The sequence below is a fragment of the Loxodonta africana genome, chromosome 11 (genome assembly GCF_030014295.1).
Source record: "Loxodonta africana isolate mLoxAfr1 chromosome 11, mLoxAfr1.hap2, whole genome shotgun sequence".
Taxonomy (NCBI): domain Eukaryota; kingdom Metazoa; phylum Chordata; class Mammalia; order Proboscidea; family Elephantidae; genus Loxodonta; species Loxodonta africana.
Genome location: NC_087352.1, coordinates 18,998,595 through 19,021,980, shown reverse-complemented (window position 1 = coordinate 19,021,980; position 23,386 = coordinate 18,998,595). Strand labels below are relative to the sequence as shown.

The following is a 23,386-nucleotide window of genomic DNA, read 5'->3' as shown; positions in this document are numbered from 1 at the left end:
TATTTCTTTTTCTTGCCTTATTGCTGTAGCTAGGACTTTCAAAAAAAAAAAAAAAAGTAGGACTTCCAGCACAATGTTAAGTAGGAGTGATGATAAAGGACATCCTTGTCTTGTTTCTGTTCTCAGTGGGAATATTTTCAGCCACTCTCCATTGAGAATGATGTTGGCTGTTGGTTTTGTATAGACACCCTTTATTATGTTGAGAAATTTCTTTTCTATGCCTATTTTATTGAGAGTTTTTATCAAGAATAGGTGTTGTACTTTGTCTAATGCCTTTTCTGTGTTGATTGAGATGATCATGTGATCCTTTTCTTTCATTTATGTGGTGGATTACATTAGTTTATTTTCTAATGTTGAACCATCCTTGCATACCTGGGATGAATCCTACTTGGTTGTGTGTATTATTTTTTTGATGTGCTGCTGAATTATATTGACTAGAACTTTGTTGAGAATTTTTGCATCTATATTCATGAGAGATATTGGTCTGTAATTGTCTTTTTTGTTGTGTCTTTGCCTGGTTTTGGTATCAGGGTTATGGTGGCTTCATAGAATGAATTAGGAAGTATTGCTTCCTTTTCTAAGTTCTGAAATAATTTGAGTAATACTGGTGTAAGCTCTTCTCTGAATGTTTGGTAGAATTCTTCAGTGAAGCCACCTGGGCCAGGGATTTTTTTGTTGGGAGTTTTATTATTATTATTACCTTTTCAACCTCTTCTGTTGTTATGAGTCTGTTCAGATTTTCAACATCATTTTGTGTTTGTTTGGGTAGGTAGTGTGTTTCTAGAAATTTGTCCAGTTCCAATAGGTTTTCAAATTTGTTGGAGAGTAGTTTTTCATAATTCTCTGTTGTGATCCTTTTTATTTCAGTTGGGTTGGTAGTAATGTCTCCCATTTCATTTTTTATTTGGGCTATTTGTGTCCTCTCCTGTTTTGTTTTGTCAATTTGGTTAATGGTTTGTCGATTTTGTTGACCCTTTCAAAGAATCAACTTTCGGTTTTGTTGATTCTTTCTATTTTTTTTTAATTCTCTATTCAGTTTATTTCTACTATGATCTTTATTATTTCCATTCTTCTGGTGGCTGTGGGCTTCTTTTGCAGTTCTCTATTTGTTTGAGCTGTGTAGTCAATGTTTTGATTTTGTCCCTTTCTTCTTTTTTGATGTGTGCACTTATTGCTATAAATTAACCTCTGAGCACTGCCTTTGCTGTGTCCCAAAAGTTTTGATATGATGACTTTTCATTCTCGTTTGATTCTAGGAATTTTTTTATTCCATCTCTGATTTCTTCTATACCAAGTGATTTTTATGCAGGGTATTATTCAGTATCCATGTAATTGATTTTTTATTTCCTTGCTCTTCCTATTGTTAATTTCCACTTTGATGGCCTTGTGGTCAGAGAAGATACTTTGTATAATATCAATGTTTTGGATTTTGTTGAGGGTGGCTCTGTGGCCTAAGATGTGGTCTATTCTGGAGAATGTTCCATGTGTACTTTGCAGCTGTTGGGTGCAGTGTTCTCTATATGTCTATGAGGTCAAATTGGCTGATTGCACCCTTTAGATCTTCTGTATCTTTGTTGAGTTTCTTTCTCGATGTTCTGTCCTTTACCAACGGTGGTGTGTTGAAGTCTCCTACTATTATTGTGGAACTGTCAGTTTCTCTTTTAAGTGCTGTTAGAGTTTGTTTTATGTATTTTGGAGCCTTGTCATTGGGTGTGTAGATATTTATTATGATTATGTCTTCATAATGGATTGTCCCTTTAATCTTTATATAGCGACCTTCTCTGTCTTTTTGATGACTTTAGTTTTAAAGTCTATTTTATCTGAGATTAGCACTGCCACTCCTCCTGTTTTTTTTGTGCTTTAAGTGAAAGTTTACAAATCAAGTCAGACTCTCGTACAAAAATTTATAAACACCTTGCTATTTACTCCTAATTGCCCTAATTGCTCTCCCTCTAATGAAACAGCACTCTCCTTCCCTCCGCTCTCCCTTTTTGTGTCCATTTGGCCAGCTTCTGACCCCCTCTGCCCTCTCATCTCCCCTGCAGACAGGAGATGCCAACATAGTCTCATGTGTCTACTTGAACCAAAAAGCTCATTCTTCACCAGTATCATTATCTATCCTGTAGTCCAGTCCAATCCCTGTCTTAAGAGTTGGCTTTGGGAATGGTTCCTGTCTTGGGCTAACAGAAGGTCTGAGGACAATGACCTCTGGGGTCATTCTAGTCTCAGACAGACCATTAAGTCTGGTCTTTTTATGAGAATCTGGGGTCTGCATCCCACTGCTCTCCTGCTCCCTCACGGATTCTCTGTTGTGTTCCCTGTAAGGGCAGTCATCAGTTGTAGTCGGGCTAGTCTCAGGCTAATGTAACCTCTGGTTCATATGGACTTTTCTGTCTCTTGGGCTCATAATTACCTTGTATCTTCGGTGTTCTACATTCTCCTTTGTTCCAAATAGGTTGAGACCAATTGATGCGTCTTAGATGGCCACTTGTTAGTGTTTAAGACCCAGACGCCACTCTCCAAAGTGGGATGCAGAATGTTTTCTTAATAGATTTTATTATGCCAATTGACTTAGATATCCCCTGAAACCATGGTCCCCAAACCCCTACAACTGCTACACTGGCCTTTGAAGCATTCATTTTATTCAGGAAACTTCTTTGCTTTTGATTTAGTCCAGTTGTGCTGACCTCTCCTGTATTGTGTGTTGTCTTTCCCTTCACCTAAAATAGTTCTTATCCGCTATCTACTTAGTGTGGTTGTTGGGTGCTGTTGAGTAAATTCCAACTTATTGCGACCATATAGGACAAAGTAGAACTGCCCCAAAGGGTTTATTGGGTGTAATCTTTACAGGAGCAGATTGCCAGGTCTTTCTCCCTGGGAGTTGCTGGGTAGATTTGAACCACCTTTTGGTTTACAGCGGAACGCTTAACCTTTGCACCACCAGGGTTCCATTCATAAAGATTATAGCCAAGAAAATCCTATGTATTAGTTGTACACTGTAACACATGGGATTGCCATGAGTTGGGACTGGACAATAACAGATTTGTTTTATTTAATGTGACCAATATTGTGACTCCATGTATGCAGAATAGAACGGTCATAGCCTCCTCTTTGACTCCATTACCCAGCAAGGAGTAGAAGATGCTCATGATGTGGTTGTTGGATTCATTCATTCAGTTCAGTGCACCTTCCTCACTCCAGGGACACTTCACCCTGTTTAATGCCATGTGGTTCTCCCTCCGACCCCTTCTGAGTCCCATACCTGGCAGGACTGGCTCTCCTGAGCATCTAGAAGCTGTGATCCACAGAGCTTGGACAGGCAGCATCTGTTTTCCTGATGTGGACAGTGGTGCATGAGGGGAAGCCCACAGACAGAGAGCCAGGAGCTGGAGACGGAATCTTCCTCAGCTGTGTGTGACCCCACTGGGACTCCACCTAGAAAGCAGAAACAGTTTCCCTCCAGGGCTCTGACAGCATGTGGTATGAGGTTCTTCTTCTGTGGTTAGTCACTTTTCTGACCTCATCCCTGAGCTTCCTATTGGGGCTCCTTCACAGTCCTCTGACACCAGGGCCCTGTGCGCCTAACTCCAAAGATGCTGCTGCTGCTGTTGCCCTTGCTGTGGGCAGGTGAGTGGCCAAGGGGATGGGGCAGTGGTGCTGGGGCTGGAGCTGCGGCTGACCCTTGTATCCTACAGGGTCCCTCGCTCAAGATTTGAGATTCCTGTTGTGAATGAAAGAGGGAGTAACAATGCAGGAGGGTCTGTGCATCCTCGTGCCCTGCTCTGTCTTTTACCCCAAGTAGGGCTGGACTGACCCTGTTTATGGCTACTGGTTCCAGAATGAGGACAATTATGTCTCCAATGCTCCAGCAGCCACTAATGACCCAGCTAGAAAAGTGCGGGAGGAGGCCAAGAACCAATTCCACCTCATTGGAGACCCACAGGATTATAACCGTTCCCTGGATATCAGAGATGCCAGGATGGTGGACACAGGATCATATGTCTTTAAGGTCATCAGAGGACGTTATGTGAAATACAGTTTCAAATATAATCAGCTCTATGTGCATGTGACCAGTAAGGATTGGGGTCAGGGAAAGGCTACAGGGGAAGGTCATGGCCCCCAGGACAGGAGAGGGGTGGAACCCCTCGATCTTCATCCTGGGAGAGACTGAGGGGAACAGGACACCGGCGCTGGCTGGGGAGAAGCAAGCCATCTTGAGACAGAGGTTGCTTTCAGGGGCCACTGAGGATCCCCATCTCCGTGGTCTCGATACCTATCTCTCTCTTTCTCCCCAGCCCTGACACAGACATCCACATCCAGGGAATCCTCAAGTCAGGCCACCCCACGAACATAACTTGTAAGGTGCCGTGGGCCTGTAAGAGGGGGACGCCCCTCACCTTCTCCTGGATTGGGGTTGCCCTCAAAACCCTGGGCTCCAAGACTCCCCACTCCTCGGAGCTCACCCTCACCCCAGAGCCACGTCACCGCGGTACCAACCTTACCTGCTGAGCGACTTTCCCTGGAGCAGGTGCGGCCACGGAGAGTACCACCAGCTCAATGTGTCCTGTGAGTGCTGGGCAGGGACACCTAGGTCCCTGAGGGTCGTGGGTGTTGGGAGAAGTGGGGCAGAGCCTGGGGTACTGGGTGCTGGTCCTGAAAGAAGGGGCTGGTGAGGAAAGAGACATTAGACTCCACCTCCTTCCTATTTCTCAAGATTCTGTGAGAAAAGGGCCAACACCCATGTTTCTGCCACTGAAAAGAAAACAATTAAAGTCATGAAATGCATAACATCCATTCGGAAAACTTTCAACTTCATGTACGTCCATGGTCCTCTAAGGTTATAATATCGTTCAGAAATACATGTAGTGTGCCTTTCTATGCATAAAAAACATTAAAGAAACACTTCCCAATACACTAAAATATCTTTAACATAGTAATACAGTAATAATAATAATAATGTTTTGATGCAAGTTGCAAAGTAACACCATTTATTACTATGAACCATTAAATATACCTCAAATTTTTAATATGATAGACTTTATGTACAACTACAGGTTGTACTTAAGTCTGAAGTTAGTAAACCCAGGGACTGCCTGTATATAATATAACATCTTTATCACAGAACATATGTGGACGTTAAGCAACACATAACTGTGTTTCTGTCTGTCCAGATGCTCCACAGAACCTGACTATCAGTGTGTTCCAGGAGAATAACACAGGTAGGGAGCAGCTGCTCCTCTCTGGAGCTGTGGTGAACGGGAGGTCTGGGGTCTCACAATTCAGGAGGGAGGAGGCCTCAGACCAGGTGTGGGGACAGCAGAGGTGGGAAACCCCTCACTCACTCATGACCCTACAACTGGCCTCCCTTCACCCTGACCTTGCTATCACCAAGATCATCCATGACCTTCTCATTGCTAAGCCCCATGGGTACAGCTGTCTCCAGTTCAGGGCTACATTCCCATCCTAAACCCTGCCCTCATGCCTCTCAGGATCTGGACCCTAATTAGTCCTTCAATTTGGTTTTTGTTTGTGTTGGTTTTTCTTAAAATGTTTTACTGCGGTAAAAATATATATAACAATACATTTGCCAATTCATCACGTTTTATGTACAATCCCATGGTACTGGTTTTGTTTTTCATGTTGTGCAACTCTCACCTCTATCATTTCCAAATAATTCCACCACCACTAACAGAGACTCAGTGCCCCCTAAGCTAAGACTTCCCCTTTTCCCCTCCTTATAATGTGACCACACATTCTTCCTTTCCACCCCAAATACCCTGCGTCCACTAAATCAGCTCCTATCCCTTTCTGCCTTCTCATCTCGACCTCAGACAGGAGTTGCCCCCATTTAGTCTCGTGTATCTTCTTGAACTAAGAAGCACTCTCTTCACAATATCATTTTATGTCTTATAGTCCATTCTGTTATTTGCCTGAAGAGTTGGCTTCGGGAATGGTTTTAGTTCTGGTTAACAGAGAGTCTGGGGGCCAAGTCTTCTGGGGTTCCTCCAGTCTCAGTCAGACCATTGAGTCTGGTCTTTTTACCAGAATTTCAGTTCTGCACCCCACTTTTCTCCTGCTAAGTCAGAGACTCTCTGTTGTGTTCTCTGTAAGGGTGGTCATTGGTGGTAGCCAGGCACCATCTAGTTCTTCTGGTCTCAGGCTGATGAAGTCCCTGATTTATGTGTTCCCTTTTGCCTCTTGGGCTAATATTTTCCTTGTGTCTTTTGTGTTCTTCATTCTCCTTTGCTCCACGTGGGTTGGGAACAATTGATGCATCTTAGCTGGCCATTTGTTAACTTTTAAGACCCCGGAAGCCTCTCGCCAAAGTAGGATCCAGAACATTTTCTTAATAAACTTTGTTATGCCAATTGACCTAGATATCCCCTGAAACCATGGTCCCCAGACCCCTGCCTCTGCTACACTGTCACTCGAAGTGTTTGGTTGAGTTCAGGGAACTTTTTAGCTTTTGGTTTAGTCCAGTGGTGCTGACTTTCCCTACATTGTGTGTTGCCCTTCTCTTCACCTAAGATAATTCATGTCTACTATCCAGTTTGTGAATTCCCCTCTCCCTCCCTCCCCACCCTCACATCATCAAAAATGTTTTCTTCTGTGTTTAAACCTTTCCTTGAGTTCTTATAATAGTGGTCTCATACAATATTTGTCCTTTTGTGACTGACTTATTTCACTCTTCATAATACCATCCAGATTCATCCATGTTATGAGATGTTTCATGGATTCATTGTTGTTCTTTATGGTTGCATAGTATTCTACTATGTGAATATACCATAATTTGTTCATCCATTCATCAGTTGATGGGCGCCTTGGTTGTTTCCATCTTTTTGCTGTTGTAAACAGTGCTGCAATGAACATGGGTGTGCAGATATCTATTAGTGTGAGGGCTCTTATTTCTCTAGGATATATTCCAAAGAGTGCAATTGCTGGATTGTATGGTAGTTTTGTTTCTAGCTTTTTAAGGAAGTGCCAAATTGATTTCCAAAGTGGTTGTACCATTTTACACTGCCACCAGCAGTGTATTAGTGTTCCAGTCTCTCCACAACCTCTCCAATATTTAGTATTTTGTGTTTTTTGGATTAATGCTCGCCTCGTTGGGTTGAGATAGTATCTCATTGTGGTTTTGATTTGCATTTCTTTAATGGCTAATGATTGTGAGCATTTCCTCATGTATCTGTTAGCCGCTTGAATGTCTTCTTTAGTGAAGTGCCTGTTCATATGCTTTGCCCATTTTTTAACTGGGTTATTTGTCTAGTTGTTGTTGAGGTTTTGCAGCATCTTGTAGATTTTAGAGATTAGATGCTGATTGGATTTGTCGTAGCAAGAAAGTTTTTCCCAGTCCGTAGGTTGCCTTTTTACTCTTTTGGTAAAGTCTTTGGAAGAGCATAAGTGTTTGATTTTTAGGAGCTCCCAGTTATCTTGTTTCTCTTCTGATGTTTGTCCATTGTTACTAATGTCTTATATAGTTTATGCCATGTATTAGAGCTCCTAGAGTTGCCCCTATTTTTTCTTCAATGGTCTTTATCCTTTTAGATTTCATATTTAGGTCTTTAATCCACTTTGAGTTAGTTTTTGTGCATGGTGTGAGGTATGGGTCTTGTTTCATTTTTTTTTGCAGATGGATATCCAGTTATGCCAGCACCATTTGTTAAAGAGACTGTCTTTTCCCCACTTAAAGGACTTTGGGCCTTTGTCAAATATCAGATACTCATAGGTAGATGAATTTACGTCTGGATTCTCAATTCTGTTCCATTGGTCTATGTATCTGTTGTGCCAGTACCAGGCTGTTTTGATGACTGTTGTGGTATAGTAGGTGGTAAAATCAGGTAGTGTGAGGCCTCCCACTTTGCTCTTTTTCAGTAATGCTTTACTTACCTGTGGCCTCTTCCCTTGCCATATGAATTTGGTGATTTGTTTCTCCATCTCATTAAAAAATGGCATTGGAATTTGGATCGGGATTGCATTGGGTAGAATAGAGATTTTCACAAGGTTGAGTCTTCCTATTCAGGAGCATCGTATGTTTTTCCACTTATGTAGGTCTCTTTTGGTTTCTTGCAGCAGTGTCATGTAGTTTTCTTCATACAGGTATTTTACATCTCTGGTTAGATTTATTCCTATGTATTTTATCTTCTTGGGGGCTGTTGTAAATGGTAATAATTTGGTAGTTTCCTCTTTGACAGAGCTCTCCTAGGGTAGGTCTAGCATTGTCTTTATTCTAGGTTAATTTAGTTTTACTTGTATGCCATGGTCCTTTTGGAATTTTTACTGAATACCCCACATATTCAAGGAGGCATCTTCACTGTGGCTGAAAGGAATATACAAAATTCCCAACTGTTTGTGAGCTCTGGGAATTTTTTTCTTATGGCTCTCAGCTTATCGTTCTCTCTGTGGAAATTGTTCTTGTCTGGCCTTTGAAGTTTCACCCCATGCACCTGGAGATTTGTGTCTTGTCAGATGCAAGCGAACTTCTATGAAGATCTTTAAATTGTTTCTGGCATTACCCCAAACAAGTTTCAACAAATTTCAGAATATTTAAATCAAACCAAGTATCTTCTCTGGCCATAAAGGAATGAAATTAGAGATAAATAACAGAAGGAAAATAGGAAAATTTACAAATATGTGGCAATAAAGCAACATACTCCTAAATATCCAATGAGTCTGTCTTAGTTATCTAGTGCAGCTGTAACAGAAATACCACAAGTGCATGACTTTATCAAACAAAAGTTTATTCTCTCACAGATTAGGAGGCTAGAAGTTTGAATTCAGGGAGCCAACTCTCTCAGGAAAGGCTTTCTCTCTCTGTTGGTTCTGGGGGAAGTTCTTAATCATCAATATTTCCCTGGCCTAGGAGTTTCTCAGCACAGGGACCACAGGTCCAAAAGATATACTCTTCTGTGGCTCTGCTTTCTTGGTGTTACGAAGTCCCCTTATCTCTCTGCTTGCTTCTTTATTTCGTAAGTCAAAAGAGATTGATTCAAGATGCAACCTAATCTTGTAGACTGAGCCTTGCATCACTAACATAACTGTCTGTAATCCTGCCTCAATAACATCACAGAGCAAGGATTTTCAAAACATAGGAAAATCACATCAGATGAGAAAATGGTGGACAATCACACAATACCAGGAATCATGGCCTAGCCAATTTGACACACATTTCTAGGGGACACAATTCAATTCATGACAGGGTCAAAGGAGAAATCACAGGGGAAATCAGAAAATTTATTGAGATCAATAAAAATGAAGACACAATATAAAAAAACTTATGGGATTCAGTGAAAGCAGTACTTACAACGATTTTTTTTTTTTTTCAGAAGTAGACCACCAGGTCTATTTTCTAGCCTGTCTTCGTCTGAAAGCTCTGCTGAAACTTTTCTACTACGGGTGATCCTGCTGATATTTGAATTCTGGTGGCACAGCTTCCAGCATCACAGCAACACTCAAGCCACCACAGTATGACAAACTGACAGATGTGTGGTGGAAGCACCTCTGGGGAGTTTCAAGTCATCAACCTTTTGGGTAACAGTTGAGCACTTAACCACTTGCACCACCCTGGGACAAATAAAATGACAGGCCATCAAAATGTTTAAGTAAAAGAGTGACTAAGTGTGATTTATATTTAAAAAAGAAAAAAAAAAAAACTAGCTGATGTATTGAGAAGGCACTTTGGAAGGGGCCAAAGTAGAAGCAGAAAGACTAATCGGTAGGTTATCACCATCACATAGATGAGTGATGATTAGGGCTTGGACCAGGGCAGTGACTCTCCATTGGGGGTGATTTTGCTACCTAATTGACAATGCCTGGAGACATTTTGGTTGTCACATCTGTCACATTTGGTCGACATCTGGTGGGTAGAGGCCAGAGATACTGCTAAAAATTGTATCCTGTTCCTGTTGCCGTGGAGTTGATCCCGATTCATTGCAAGCTTATAGGACAGAGTAGAACTGCCCCACAGGGTTTCCAAGGCTGTAAGCTTTGTGGAAGTATACTGCCATGTCTTTCTCCTGTGGAGCAGCTGATGGGTTCAAACTGCAGACCTTTAGTTAGTAGCCGAGCACTTCACCACTGGACCACCAGGGCTCCTTGAAAATCTTATAATGCACAGAATGCATGTCAATAGTGCTGAGGCTGAGAAATCCTGAACAAGGCAATGGCAGTGGGGATGAGGGTAAGTGAATACATTTTTTAAATACCTTAAAATTTGAACTGATAGCTCTCATGGCTAGTTTGGATATGGAGATAAGGCCAAGGAAGAAATCAGAATAAAGCTAAGATGTGGATAGATGTTATATCACATGGCGCTGAGCTTTAGAAAACTGGTGAAGGAGATGGTTTGAGGTGACAAATCAGGAGTTCTTCAAGATCATGTAAAGTTTGAGATGTCCATTCTATATCGCTAAGTAGATGTCAAATAAATGGGGAATTTCCAGGGTTAAAATACAATTTTATGAGTAGTCAGCATGACTTTTCTTTTCTTATTGTATTTTAGATGAAGGTTTACAGAACCAAACTAGTTTCTCATTAAACAGTTAGTACACATATTGTTTTATGACATTGGTTAACAACCTCACGACATGTCAACACTTTCCCTTCTCAATCTTGGGTTCTCTATTACCAGCTTTCTTGTCCCTTCTGGTCCTTCCCCAGGGCTGGTGTGCCTGTTTCGTCTCATTTTGTTTTATGGGCCTGTCTACTCTTTGGCTGAAGGCTGAACCTCAGGAGTGACTTCATTACTGAGCTGAAAGGGTGTCCAGGGCCATACTCTCAGGGTTTCTCCAGACTCTGTCAGGCCAGCAAGTCTGGTCTTTCTTTTTAAGTTAGAATTTTGTTCTACATTTTTCTCCAGCTCTGTCTGGGACCCTCTACTGTGAACCCCATCATAGCAGTCAGTGGTGGTAGCTGAGTACCATCTAGTTGTACTGGGCTCAGTCTGGTGGAGACTGTGGTAGATGTGGCCCATTAATCCTTTGAACTAATCTTTCCCTTGTATCTTTAGTTTTCTTCATTCTTCCTCAGCATGATTTTTATTTTCTTTGAGATCATTTATTTTTATTTTTCAACTTTATTCTAGCTCATGGAAAGCCCATGCATTGCAGAGTAGGACTGTGCTTCACAGGGCTTTCAATGGCTGATTTTTTTTTTTTTTTCCATTAGATCATGAGGTCCTTCTTTTGAGGCACTTCTGGGTGGTCTGGAATCACCAACCTTTTGGTTAGCACCTGAGCATGTTAACCACTTGCACCACCTAGGGACTCCAGTTAGCCTCATTTGTTGTTGACGTTATTATTTGCCGTCAAATTGACTCCAACTCATGGCGACCCTCTGTGTGTCAGAGCAGAACAATGCTCCATAAGTTGTTTGTTTTTTTTTTTTAATTTTTATTGTGCTTTAAGTGAAAGTTTACAAACCAAGTCAGTCTCTCGTACAAAAACTTACATAAGCCTTGCTATATACTCCTAGTTGCTCTCCCTCTAATGAGGCAGCACACTCCTTCCCTTCAGTCTCTATTTTTGTGTCCATTTGGTCAGCTTCTGACCCCCTCTGCCCTCTTCCATACGTTTTTTAATGGCTGATTTTTCAGATGTAGAATGCCAGGCTTTTCTTCTGAGGCACCTCTGGATGGGTTCAAACCTCCAATTTTTCCAGTTAGTAGCTGACTGCTTAACCATTTGCACCCACCACCCAGTGAACTTTGATTAGCCCCATAATCCAACCAAACCAAACTCATTGCTATCGAGTCAATTCCGACTCATAGCTACCCTATAGGACACAGTAGAACTGCCCCATAGGGTTTCCAAGCTGATTATATTTATGGAAGCAGACTGTCACATCTTTCTCCCAAGGGGCGGCTGGTGGATTTGAACTGCTGGCCTTTCACTTAGCAGCTGAGCACTTAACCATTGTGCCACCAAACCAAAACCCGGTGCCGTCGAGTCAGTTCCAACTCATAGTGACCCTATAGGACAGAGTGGAACTGCCCCATAGAGTTTCCAAGGAGCACCTGGCGGATTCGAACTGCCAACTCTTTGGTTAGCAGCCTTAGCACTTAACCACTACGCCACCAGGTTTCCACTGTGCCACTAAGAAAAAAAAAAAAAATTTTTTTTTTTTTGCCACTAAGGACTCCTTAATTAGCCCCATGGAGAAAACCCAATCAAACCCACTGTCATCGAGTCAATTTCAACCCATAGTGACCTCATGAGGTTTCCAAGGCTGTAAATCTCTACAGAAGCAGACTGCCATATCTTTCTCCTGCAGAGCTGTTGGTGGTTTTGAACCGATGACCTTTTGGTTAGTGGTCCATCGCTTCAACCACTGCACCACCAGGGGTCCTTTTAATTAGCCCCATCAAACCTAAAAAAATAAAAATAAAAACCAAACCTGATGCCATGGAGTTGATTGCCACTCACAGTGGCCCTACAGGAAAGAGAAGAGCTGTCCCATAGAATTTCCAAAGAGCAGCTGGTGGATTCAAACTGCTGACCTTTCGGTTAGCAGCCAAGCTCTTAACTACCCACTGTGCCAAATGAAAATGCTCAAATGCAGAGGTGGGTGGGGCTGGATCTCAGCTTCTGGGCCTCAGTCCTCAGCTCACTCAGGGTGAGCCCCCACCAGGACCCAGATGTCCTTTCCCTGACTCTGGTTCCTCTCTGGAGAGGCATTTCCTCTCTGAACTCTGGAGAATGGAGTCTGTGATGTGCCTCATCTTGAGGGCTGCTAAGAGAAGGAAGCCTGGCTCTTCACCCCGAGGCCCTGGCTAGGCTGTGAGAACCCAGGGCTGAGTAAAGGGATAATTTTTTCAGTACTTTGTTTTATTAATTTCAACTTAACAATTTTTAGTGCGGCAAAATGTCTTGTTGTTAGGTGGCATCTAGTTGGCTCTGATTCATTGTGACCCTAAGCACAACAGAATGAAACGTGGCCAGGTCCTGTACCATCCTTGCAATCATCACTATGTTTGAGCCCGTTGTTGCAGCCACCATCTCACTGAGGGATTGGTCCCTCCTTATAACCTGTCCAAAGCAAATGAGATGAAGTCTCGCCATCCTTGCTTCTAAGGAGCATTCTGGCTGTACTCTTTCTGAGACAGATTTGTTCATTTTTCTGGCAGTCTACAGTATATTCAGTATTCTTTTCCAACGCTATAATTCAAATATCTCAATTCTTTTTTCCATTTTTAAGTGTACAATTCAGTGACGTTAATTACATTTACCATGTTGTACAACCATTACTACTACCTATTTTAGAAAGTTTTTCATCACCCTAAACACAAACTCAGTACCTATTAAGCAATAACTCCCCACTGCTTCCTTCCTGCAGCCTCTTGGTGACCAATAATAAAAGTTCTCCATGCATCTGCCTGTTCTAGATATTTCATGTAAGTAGGATACTACAATATTTGTCCTTTTGTGTCTGACTTATTGCACTTAGCATAGTGTTTTCAAGGTTCATCCATATACCAGAACTTCATTTCTCTTTAAGAAATAATTTTTTTTTTTTAGTGTAAGTATGCTCCATGCAATATTTGGGATATACTTATACTACAAATATATTTAGCGTTTATCTGAAGTCATCTTCTAACTGGACATCCTGCATTTTATCTGGCAAGACCAGCCCCTCTAGGAATGCTTCCTCTCCTGTGGCCCCGCTTCTACCCCCACCACAGCCTAGGAAAAGGGGAACTCACTGAAGACTTTCACTTCTGCTTCTTCAATAGCCCGGGGCCCAGTGGGAGAGCCCCCATCTTCACGCCAGCCAGGCCCCATGGCTGACACCTGTCCTCCCAGCCCTCCCCAAAAGGTGACTTGGGAAGGACCAACTCAGCAAGCCCAAGCTCAGACTCCCCAGGAAGACTGAGAGCACCAGTGGGCAAGGCAGGGTAGAGCATGGAGAGGACACAGAACTTGAGTCTCAGGACTAGGAGCTCATTTCACGCATCAGTCCCCAGGCACAGCTTCCGCCCTTGGCTCCCCCTTCTGCCCCGACCCAGAGCCAGTCCTGGCATCAGGGAAATGAACTGGCTCCAAGATGCTGCTATTGCTGCTGCCCATGCTGTTCAGAGGTGAGTGGGCTGAGGACCAGAGAGATCTGGGGAAGAGGGTGCTAGGGCTGAAGTTGCAGGTCGAAACTCTGTCTCCCCTCAGGGTCCCTGACATGTGGATGGAGATTCCAGCTGGAAGTGCAGAGTTCAGTGATGGTTCAGGAGGGTCTGTGCATCCTTGTGCCCTGCAATGTTAGCTACCCCGAGGTTGGCTGGACTGACTCTGACCCAGCTCATGGCTATTGGTTCCAGAAAGGGACTGACACTAATGTTGGGGCTCCAGTGACCTCAAACAACCCTGATCAAGAGGTCCGCAGGGACACCCAGGGCCGATTCCAGCTCCTCGGGGACTCCCAGAAAGGGAGCTGCTCCCTGGTGATCCGAGATGCACAGAGGGAGGACACAGCCACATACTTCTTTCGGGTGCAGAGAGGAAGTTATGTGAAATTTAATGTCACAGAATACACACTGTCCCTGGAAGTGGCAGGTACGGACGGAGCTGACTTGAGCTGGAGTGGGCTGCATAGAGACTGTGGGGAATAGCTACTGCCTGGGTTAGGATCTCCCTCTCTCCACCCCAGGCCTGACACAGAAGCCTAATGTCTATGTCCCTGAGAACCTGGAGCCAGGGTGCCCAGCAACACTGTTCTGTGTGTTTCCCGGGGACTTTGAGGGCTGTATGGCCTCCAGGTTCTCCTGGATGGGGGCGGCTGTCACCCCCCAAGGAGATGGACCACAAGCTTTCCTCTTCTCGGCTCTCACTCTCATACTGAGACCTCAGGATCACGACAGTGAGCTTACCTGTCGAGTGGACTTTTCCAGAAATGCTGTGAACACCTCAAGAACCATCCGATTGAGTGTGGGTCATGGGTTTGGGGGCAAGACTCTGGGATATGGGGACAGGTCAGGCATACAGGGAGGTGAGAAATGGCCATGGCAACCGTCAGGCTGGAGCTTGGGAGGGTTCCTAGGAGAAAAGGCAGGTCCTATGAAGACTGAACATCTATGGCTCCCAGAGCCTTCTGTTCACTGGCTGGACTTTAAGGTGTGGGTGAGGTGAGGCCTGAGCGTAGGTGGTCCCCATGCAGTGACACAGGAGAGACCTGGAGAACAAACGTCCATCCTATTGAGAGCTGAAGGACACAGGAGTGTGGTGTGGGAGGTGACTCAGTCCTACTCCTCTTCCCCACAGGGACACCAGGGCCCATGGCAGATGTGGTTCTGGTGGCCATCATGGTAGTTGTGCTCAAGGCACTGATCCTCTGCCTCTACCTCACCTTAACCATGTGAGCACCACCCAAGGAGGAAAGGAGATACAGAGAGGGCAGAGGGCAGGTTGCTGAATCCCAGAGCCCCAGTTCAGGAGGGACATCAATGGGCCAAGGGGCGCAAGACCAAGTGGGAGGATGAATTGGTGGTGACAGTTACACAGGAGCCCATCAAGTCAAGCCTGGGGCCTGTCCCTACTAGGCCCAATTGTCCAGGATGAATGAGAGTCCCTGTTCTCATCAGAAGTTCTCTAGGGAAGTCCTGCCCTGTCCCACCTAAGTCACCCTCCAGGCCCTTAAGAAGGAACAGAGGGTCCGTCTACCCCCTGCCCCCAATCTGGCCAGACTGAGAGGCTCTTTGCTGTCTTCACTCAGAGTGAGATGCAGCAGGAAGAGAATGGCTGGGCCACCGGTGGGCTTGGAGGACACAGGAGCCAAGGATGCAAATATGTACATGGGTTAGTTTCTCAGGTGAGTGACATGAGTGCCTCACCTCCCATCATCCCACTTGGATACCTTCTCCAGAAAGGCCCCCATGACTGCTCCACCCAGCATGGCCAACTTTGAGCTGCCCATCTTTCTCCACAACCCACTGTTTCTGTTGGATCCTGTTTCACTAATGATTCAGCCAACTCCAATCTGTCAAGCTGAAACCAGGGTATCATTCTCCACTCTGTCCTCTCTTCCATCTCCAAGATCTAATAATTCAGTAACCTTGTCCTTACCTCCTCTTCAGTTCATGTTGATACCCTTCTTTTCTCTATCCTGACCCTGGTCATTCCTGCGGCCTCAGCTCTTCCCTCCATCACTGGTCCCACTTCATCTCCTTGCCTCCCATCTCTCTTCCAACACAGGCCTCCAGACTGTGCTTCCAGATACAATTATCATCCAAATCCTCCATAGTTTGAATAACGATGTGTCCTCTTCATGATCAAAGACTGAGATGTAAATCCCCAGCTTGGACTTCAGGGCCTCACATGACCTGACCCTGCTGGACCCTCCAGCCAGATTCCTCCCACCCCCAACATCACACAAGGTCCACCACACCCAATCCAGCCAAATCCTCTTGTGACACCGAGACTTTGCATATGAAGTTCCTTCTCCTGAAATGCCCTTCCATCCCCATTCTGCTTTCCCTGGTCTTTCTCACCTTTTAATCTGAGTATTAAATGTCAACCAGTTGTGTGTGTGTGTGTGTGTAAAACACTCACTGTATGAATTTTAGAAGAAAAGTGTCATTTGTTCTTTTATTCATAGACACCTTCACCAAGTATTACTGAACATCTACTATATGCTGAACACTGTTGTAAGTCCTAGGGGTGCCTTGGAGAACATGACCTCAAAAATCTCAGTTCTCAAAGACCAGTCATTCTGGAGACGAGAAGAATAGAAGTAAGAAACCAATAATAAAAATTAGAGTGTGGTGATTGGTGGTATATGCTTAGAGAAAAATAATGATGGGAAAGAAGTAAGACATATCGGGGTAGATTTCCACATTCAATAGCAAGAGGCAGTGACATCTGAGCAAGGACTTAAGGCCAGAGAGGAAGCCTGTTCTGTGTTCATCTAAGAGCAGGAACAGAGAAAAGAGGGAACCATGAGTGCAATGGCCCAGAAGCAGAGAAAGGCTCAGTGTGCTATGGAAACAACAAGGAGGTCAGAGTTTGAAACAGAGGGAAGTAGAAGAAGAAGGAGAGCCTGGGAGCATGGTGCAGAACGTAAGAGGCCTTGTAGGCCACTAGAAGAATCCGTACACTTTTGAAGGAAGCGGAGACAGGACTGCACTTTCATTTTAGCAGAATCCTCATAGTTGCTCTGTAAGAAAAGGCAACATCTCTGACCTCACGGTTCCTCCAGTACTGGTTCTCTCCAACTCTTTTGTTTCCTCACCCCCTAGAGTCAAAATGTTATCCATTGTTCTGATCTCCCTCTCCTATTATTTTTTCCATTCTTTTCAATACCAAGCCTTGGGAAAAATCAATAAATGCTCAAGGCCTGTTGAATGATAGATAGAAGAATATGGAAGTTAGTTGGGTAATTAGCTTTGGCACACAGGGAGAAATCTAAAGTTTTCAGTTGTGTGAGGATATGTTCTCAGATTTCTAAAAAAATATTCTGTAGCCTTGGAGGATTGAAAGATGAGTGACAGTGTAGAGAGACAATGGGTCCAGAGTTTTAATTGTGTTTCTATCGAGAGAATGCTTGAAGGGGTTGGAGTAAGGTGGAGAATTTGAGAAGAGTCACTCTGTGGGTGCTGCTGACTGCTGAGTTGGGTTACCTCAGGAAGAAGAAGGGAGGGTCAGGCAGGAGGACTGCATGGTGAGAGCAGCACAAGACTGGGTCAGGAATGCTGAGACCAAGGTGGATTCTCCATCCACCCAACTGACTAGAGCAGGTGGGGCTTGTGGGAAATGCAGGGAGAGGCTGTCCTGCCCACAAGCCCCACACAGGCACAGGAGACACCAAAAACATCACACCCAGATTTGGAACTGGAATCCCAGCCTCTGTTCCAATTTTAATGGCTCAGGTAAGAGTTTCCAATGCCTTTGTTTTTTTACCGTGTACCAGGACTGAGCTAGGGCTGGGGTCAGAGAGGTTTCAGTTTCCGGGCGGCCCCAGTTCCCTAATTCCTCCTGCCCTGTGTGAGAGGCCCCAAGGAAACTCATGTACCAAGAGAAAGTTCCTAACTCTAAGTTTCTTAGAAGGGAAGTTTTATGGGGCTGGTGAATAGAGGAGGAAAGGGTCACCCTGCTGTGGGTGTAACACTTGGTAGTAGGTGGGATTTCCTGGTGAAGGGACAAGTTTGGGGCAGAAAACTACTCAGGCCCAAATTAGGCCTCAGTGGATGGTGATGGTGGCGAAAGGGCCAGGACAGAGGAGGTTCCATTTATAAAAAGAAGACATTGTTTCTGAATGTGATAGGAATAGATTTACCAGGAAAAGATCCCCAGTTAAAGGCAACCCCTATTTTCATCTAGGGGGTGAGGAAGAAAGGAAGCCAACAGAGGCCTTGGGATAAGAGGAGAGGGGCTACCTCAGGGGCTAGTACAGAAGTCACCCAAGATCACACCTGGGATCTCCCCTCCTCCAGGACTGGGCCTTGCCTCCCTCTTCCCCAGTTCTGACCTAGACACTGACATCCACATCTTGTAGACTCCGGAGTCTGGCTCCCAGGGAAACTGACCTGCACCATGCTCAGGGCCTGAGTGGGAAAGACCCTCACCGTTTCCTGGAAATGGACCATCCCTTTCTCCCTTGGCCCTGGACACATCGCTTCTTGATATTTAGCCCTTATCTGCAGCTCCAGCACCACAACACCAACTTCACCGATCCTAGAGCTCCTGTGACCACAAGAGAAACAGTGCTGGGTCATGAAACCTGGACTCCTGAGACATAGGCCATTGAGGGAGAAGTAATTTGTGCTTGGGACCTGGAGACCTGGCTGGGAAAGTCTTAGCCCTACTTCTCTGACTCAGAGGGAGGTACTCCCTGAGCACTCCTGAAGATGGAAATATTGACTTCCTGTCCCAGGTATGCCATAAAATCAGGCCATTTGCCATCTAGGAAAGTGGCCCAGGTAGAAGAGAACACCTCTGGGGCTGGGATGAGATTGGAATCTGTCAAGGGGTGAGCTGAGAACTGAGCTGTCACATGCCAAAGTGGTTGATTAAGACACCAAGCCAAAATGAAAGTAATATTCAAGGTTGTAATCACAAATCACGAATATAAGCAAGAGACTAACCCAGAGAAAGCACCAGTTCCCCCACATTTCTATTTTTTCCCACAGAACCACGACAGGCGAGGGTCAGGTGAATCAGCATAGACGTGGAGGATTGTTTCACTGTGGAGGGTTCCCCCCAAAAAAGGTTCCTGCAGTTTTATGGACCCAGAGACTGGGGTGACAGTGAGGCAGAAAGGTTGGGAGTGGAAAGTTTCCACTTCCATCCACTGATAAGGAGATCTTTACAGAGGTGCTTGAGAAAGGCCTCTGCCAAAGACCCCTGATAAAGAGGCCTCCAATGGAGGTGCCCGGGCTGTGAGTCCCTGGGTGGTGCAAATGGTCAAGTGCTTAGATGCTAACCAAAAGGCAGACAGTTCAAGTCCACCCAGAGGCACCTCAGAAGAAAAGCCTGGCGATCTACTTCTAAAAAAACCAGCCATTCAAAACCCTATGGAGATCAGTTCTACTCTGACACACATGGAGTCACCATGAGTCAGAGCTGACTTGGTGGCAACTGGTTGGTTGGTTAGTATTACAAATTCAGTTGTGTCCCCCCAAAATATGTGTTGTAAATCCTAGCCTCTATACCTGTGGTTGGAGCCCTGGGGGTGCAGTGGTTAAGAACTTGACTGCTAACCAAAAGCTCAGCAGTTCAAATCCACCAGCCACTCCTTGGAAACCCTATGGGACAGCTCTACTCTGTCCTATAAGGTCGCTATGGAAGCAACTTGACAACAATGAGCTTTGTTTGTTTGTTTAAATACTTTTGGTTATAATCCCATTCGAGAATGGGTTTTCTTCATTATATTAATGAGGCAGTATTAGTGTAGGGTGTGTCTTAAATCAATGTCTTTGAGATATAAAAATAGAAAATTAAACAATTAAACAAGGAAGCACAGTTGGGGGAAGATAAATGCCATGCCACATGAAGCTCACCAAGGTGCCAAGGAAGAGAAGCTGAAGAGACAAGGACCTTCCCCCACTGCCAACGGAGATAGAAAGCTTTCCCATAGAGCTGGTGCCCTGAATTCAGACTTCTAGCCTCCTAACTGTGAGAAAATTAATTTCTCTTTGTTGAGGCCATCCACTGTGGTATTTCAATTACAGCAGCACTGGATAACTAAGACAGTGTGGCTGTGAATGCAGATATGTGAAAGAGTACAGCTGGCCAGGGGGGTCTGAGTCTTTAACTGCAACTCTATTCAGAGACTGCAATGCACTGGCTATAGACCAAGTCTGGTGTGGGGAGGGCAGCTTCCCTCCATGAGGCACACCGGGTAAAGCCTCTGTAATTTCTTGTGGCTGGGCCTGAAAACAATCACACACATGTTTTTGGCTAGGATCCAGGCTCCTTAGAGTCTCTGCCAGTACAGTGGTGAGCTGGTGTCTCTGAGCTCTAATACTGGGGGGCCAAGGTTAGTCATGAGAAGCCCCATCAGTCCTCAGTCCCAACAGTCAGATTTCTTCCCACACTTACTTCCTGCTTGTATTGTGCACAACTTGTTGCCAAACCCAAAGGCTGCTTTTCAATTGCACTTCCTGCAACCACTCTGAAGCATTTTTTACTGTTGACCATTCACCAGCCTTGACAACTTTCCCCACTGCCCTTGCCTATGGTGGCCTCATTCTCGCCTCTACTTACCGAACTCTAAGAGGATAGGAGTTGGGTATCATTTGGCTTCCTCAGCAGTGCTAAGTAAACTTTGTTTTTTGAATGGGTCTCTTATGGGTTGAATTATATTGCCTAAAAATATATGCTTAAGTCTTAACACCTGGTGCCTGTGAACATGAGCTTGTTTGGAAATAGGGGCTTTGAAGATGTTACCAGTGAAGTTAACACGAGGTTATAGTGGAATAAAGTGGGTCCTAATCCAAAAAAAGGATTCCCTGGGTGGTGCAAATTGCTAAGTGTTCAGGTATTAACCAAAAGGTTGGTGGTTCGAATCCCTCCAGAGATACCTTGGGAGAAAGCCCCAGCGACCTACTTCTGAAAGATCACAGCTACTGAAAACCCTAGAGAGTGCAGTTCTACTCTGAAACACATGGCATCACCATGAGTCAGAAATGACTTGAAGAAAAATGGTAATTCAATATGGGTAGTGTCATATAAAAGAGAAGAAGCACAGAGTGAAGAGCACTGTTATGAATTGAATTGTATCCTCCAAAAATGTGTATCAACTTGGCCAGGCAATGATTTCCAGTATTGTGTGGTTGTCCACCATTTTGTGATCTGATGTGATTATCCTATCTGTTGTAAACCCTAACCTCTATAATGTTAATGAGGCAGGTTTAGAAGTAGCTATGTCAATGAAGTAGGACTCAATGTACAAGATTTGGTTGAATCTTCAGTCAATCTCTTTTGAGATATAAAAGAAAGAAGTGAGCAGAGAGGAGAGGAACCTCATACCACCAAGAAAGAAGAGCCAGGAGAACAGCATGTCCTTTAGACCCAAGGTCCCTGGGCTGAGAAAATCCTATACCCAAGGGAAGATTGATGATAAGGACCTTCCTCCAGATTTGGCAGGTACAGAAAGGCTTCCCCTAGAGCTGGAACCCTGAATTTGGACTTCTAGTGTCCTAAACTCTGAGGGAATAAACTTCTGTTTGTTAATGCCATCCACTTGTGGTATTTCTGTTATAGCAGCACTAGATAATTAAGACAAATACCATGTGATCTAGCAGCTGCAAGCCAAGGAGTGAGCGTCTGAAGCTAACAGAAGCTAGAAGAGACAAAAAAGGACCTTCCTCTAGAGCCTTTGGAGAGAACATGGTTCTGGGACACCCTGAATTTGTACTTCTAACCTCGAGAACTGTGAGAGAGTAAATACCTGTTCTTACAGACCACTCAATTTGTGATACTTGGTTATGGCAGCCCTAGGAAATGAATACACCAGAGAATCACCCTTCTCTGATTTCCTCCCTCCCAGGCGGCCCAGTCCCTCTAGTCATCTGCTCTCCTGGCCTGAGGCCCAGATCTAGTTTCTGTCTACTCAGGCCCCTCTGCACAGCTGAGTTGTTCCTAAACCCAAAACCCAATCCACATGCAGCACCATGGACAGCGCTATCCCTGGTATCTGGGATTGACCAAGGGCCAAAATGTGCCTAGGTCTGATAGCCTGCCCCCTGCGGGCTGATACTAATGAGAGAATTGGAAGACACTTGGGGACAGAATATGGAAACACCTTCTAGTGTGAGCCTGCTCTTCTCAGTCTCCCCTTGTTACCCCAGGAGACAGGGCCTATATTCCATCAGAGAGGGCCTCTTCACGCAAACTTGGTTTTTTGACTCTCAGGGCCTGCTCTGCCTCCAGTTGCTGCAGGAAACCCTAATGTCTGGAAAACACTCTATTTCCCCCTCCTCCACCTCCTACAGGTACAAGGTCCCACTTCCCCAATATGTTGATCTCTCTGTTTCCTTTCTGTCTCTCTTCTCAAAGCCTTCAGAAGTAACACAGCTGACACCCTGATATGAACTTCTGGCCTCCAGAACTGTGAGACAATCCACTTCTAATCTTTAAAGTCACTGAATTTGTGGCTTTCTGTTATGACATCCCTGGGAAAATAGGGCAACCATTGTTGAAGAAAGAAGCTGGGACATAAACCATAAATTTAAATCCAGAAAGGGTCTCCAGTTCTCTCACCACCTTACAGTCACCACCACTTTCAGGGTGGGGCAGGCTAATCAGATGGTGCCAGGAGAATCTAGATCATCCCTTCAGCCCAGAGATGCTCCTCTTGCTATTGCCCACCTGTGAAGCTGACAGGGGTCTGAGGAAGAGGGGGCTGGGTGGGGCTGCAGCCAAAGTTTCTGTCTCCCTCAGTGGTCCCTGGAGGATTGTGTGGGGCAAATCTGTGCATCCTTCAGTCAGTGATGGCAAAAGAGGGTCTATTCATCTTATACCTGCCCTTTCTCCAGCCCAATCCCCATGTTTTACTGACTAACTTTAACTCACCTACACTTTCAGATCCTGGAGGTGGTCAAGAGACACTATAATCCCCTGTGACCACAAAGAGATCGTGTCAAATCTGAAAGAGTGAAATCTCCTGAAATGTAAACATCAGCTATCACTTGTTTTATTTATAATAGCTTATTAGTATTACAAAGGTCCCTGGATGGTGAAGTGGCTTGTGCTTGACTACTAACCTAAAGGTTGGTAGTTTGAACCCACCCAGCAGCACCACGGGAGAAAAGCCTGTCATCTGCTTCCATAAAGATGACAAGCAACAAAGCCCAATGGAGTGATTCTACTCTGTAACACCTGGGGTCGCCACAAGTTAGAACTGACTTTATAGGAATAGGTTATTATTATTACAGAGGCAGTACCCATGCATTGTGTAAATATAGAAA

General features: G+C 44.7%; 1 protein-coding gene and 2 long non-coding RNA genes across 26 annotated transcripts in view; 2 read left to right on the top strand and 1 right to left on the bottom strand.

Annotated features, from left to right (window-relative positions):
* The window catches only part of LOC100661519 (myeloid cell surface antigen CD33-like), a 109,277-nt gene extending 104,595 nt beyond the window's left edge, over positions 1–4,682 (bottom strand). For 5 of the 15 annotated variants that reach the window (XR_010323377.1, XR_010323378.1, XR_010323379.1 and 2 more), the window contains exons 1-2: positions 4,503–4,679; positions 3,263–3,435 (exon numbers count right to left, since the gene is read on the bottom strand). Coding sequence is in view for 10 of the 15 variants with exons in the window: in XM_064294113.1 (XP_064150183.1) it covers positions 3,263–3,355 (93 nt within the window). In the remaining 5 variants the exon portion in view is untranslated. Of the gene's footprint in view, positions 1–3,262; positions 3,436–4,502 lie in introns of those variants that run through there. The other 10 variants (XM_064294117.1, XM_064294118.1, XM_064294116.1 and 7 more) reach the window with 6 other exon arrangements.
* LOC135227240 (uncharacterized) lies at positions 2,662–10,701 on the top strand. 3 transcript variants are annotated; one of them, XR_010323384.1, is made up of 4 exons: positions 2,662–3,627; positions 3,803–4,566; positions 5,172–5,219; positions 9,324–10,701. It is a non-coding gene; the product is annotated as an uncharacterized LOC135227240 (long non-coding RNA). The 3 variants fall into 3 exon arrangements; XR_010323383.1 differs by having other exon boundaries at positions 3,215–4,009; positions 4,296–4,566; positions 9,324–10,698; XR_010323382.1 differs by having other exon boundaries at positions 3,221–3,627; positions 4,296–4,566; positions 9,324–10,697.
* Positions 10,702–13,568: 2,867 nt separating this feature from the next.
* Positions 13,569–22,768, top strand: LOC100661236 (uncharacterized). 8 transcript variants are annotated; one of them, XR_010323374.1, is made up of 4 exons: positions 13,569–14,071; positions 15,694–15,789; positions 16,576–18,849; positions 20,993–22,766. It is a non-coding gene; the product is annotated as an uncharacterized LOC100661236 (long non-coding RNA). The 8 variants fall into 8 exon arrangements; XR_010323375.1 differs by having other exon boundaries at positions 13,569–16,710; positions 17,714–18,849; positions 20,993–22,768; XR_010323376.1 differs by having other exon boundaries at positions 13,569–17,845; positions 18,472–18,849; positions 20,993–22,768.
* The last annotated feature ends 618 nt before the right edge of the window (positions 22,769–23,386 follow it).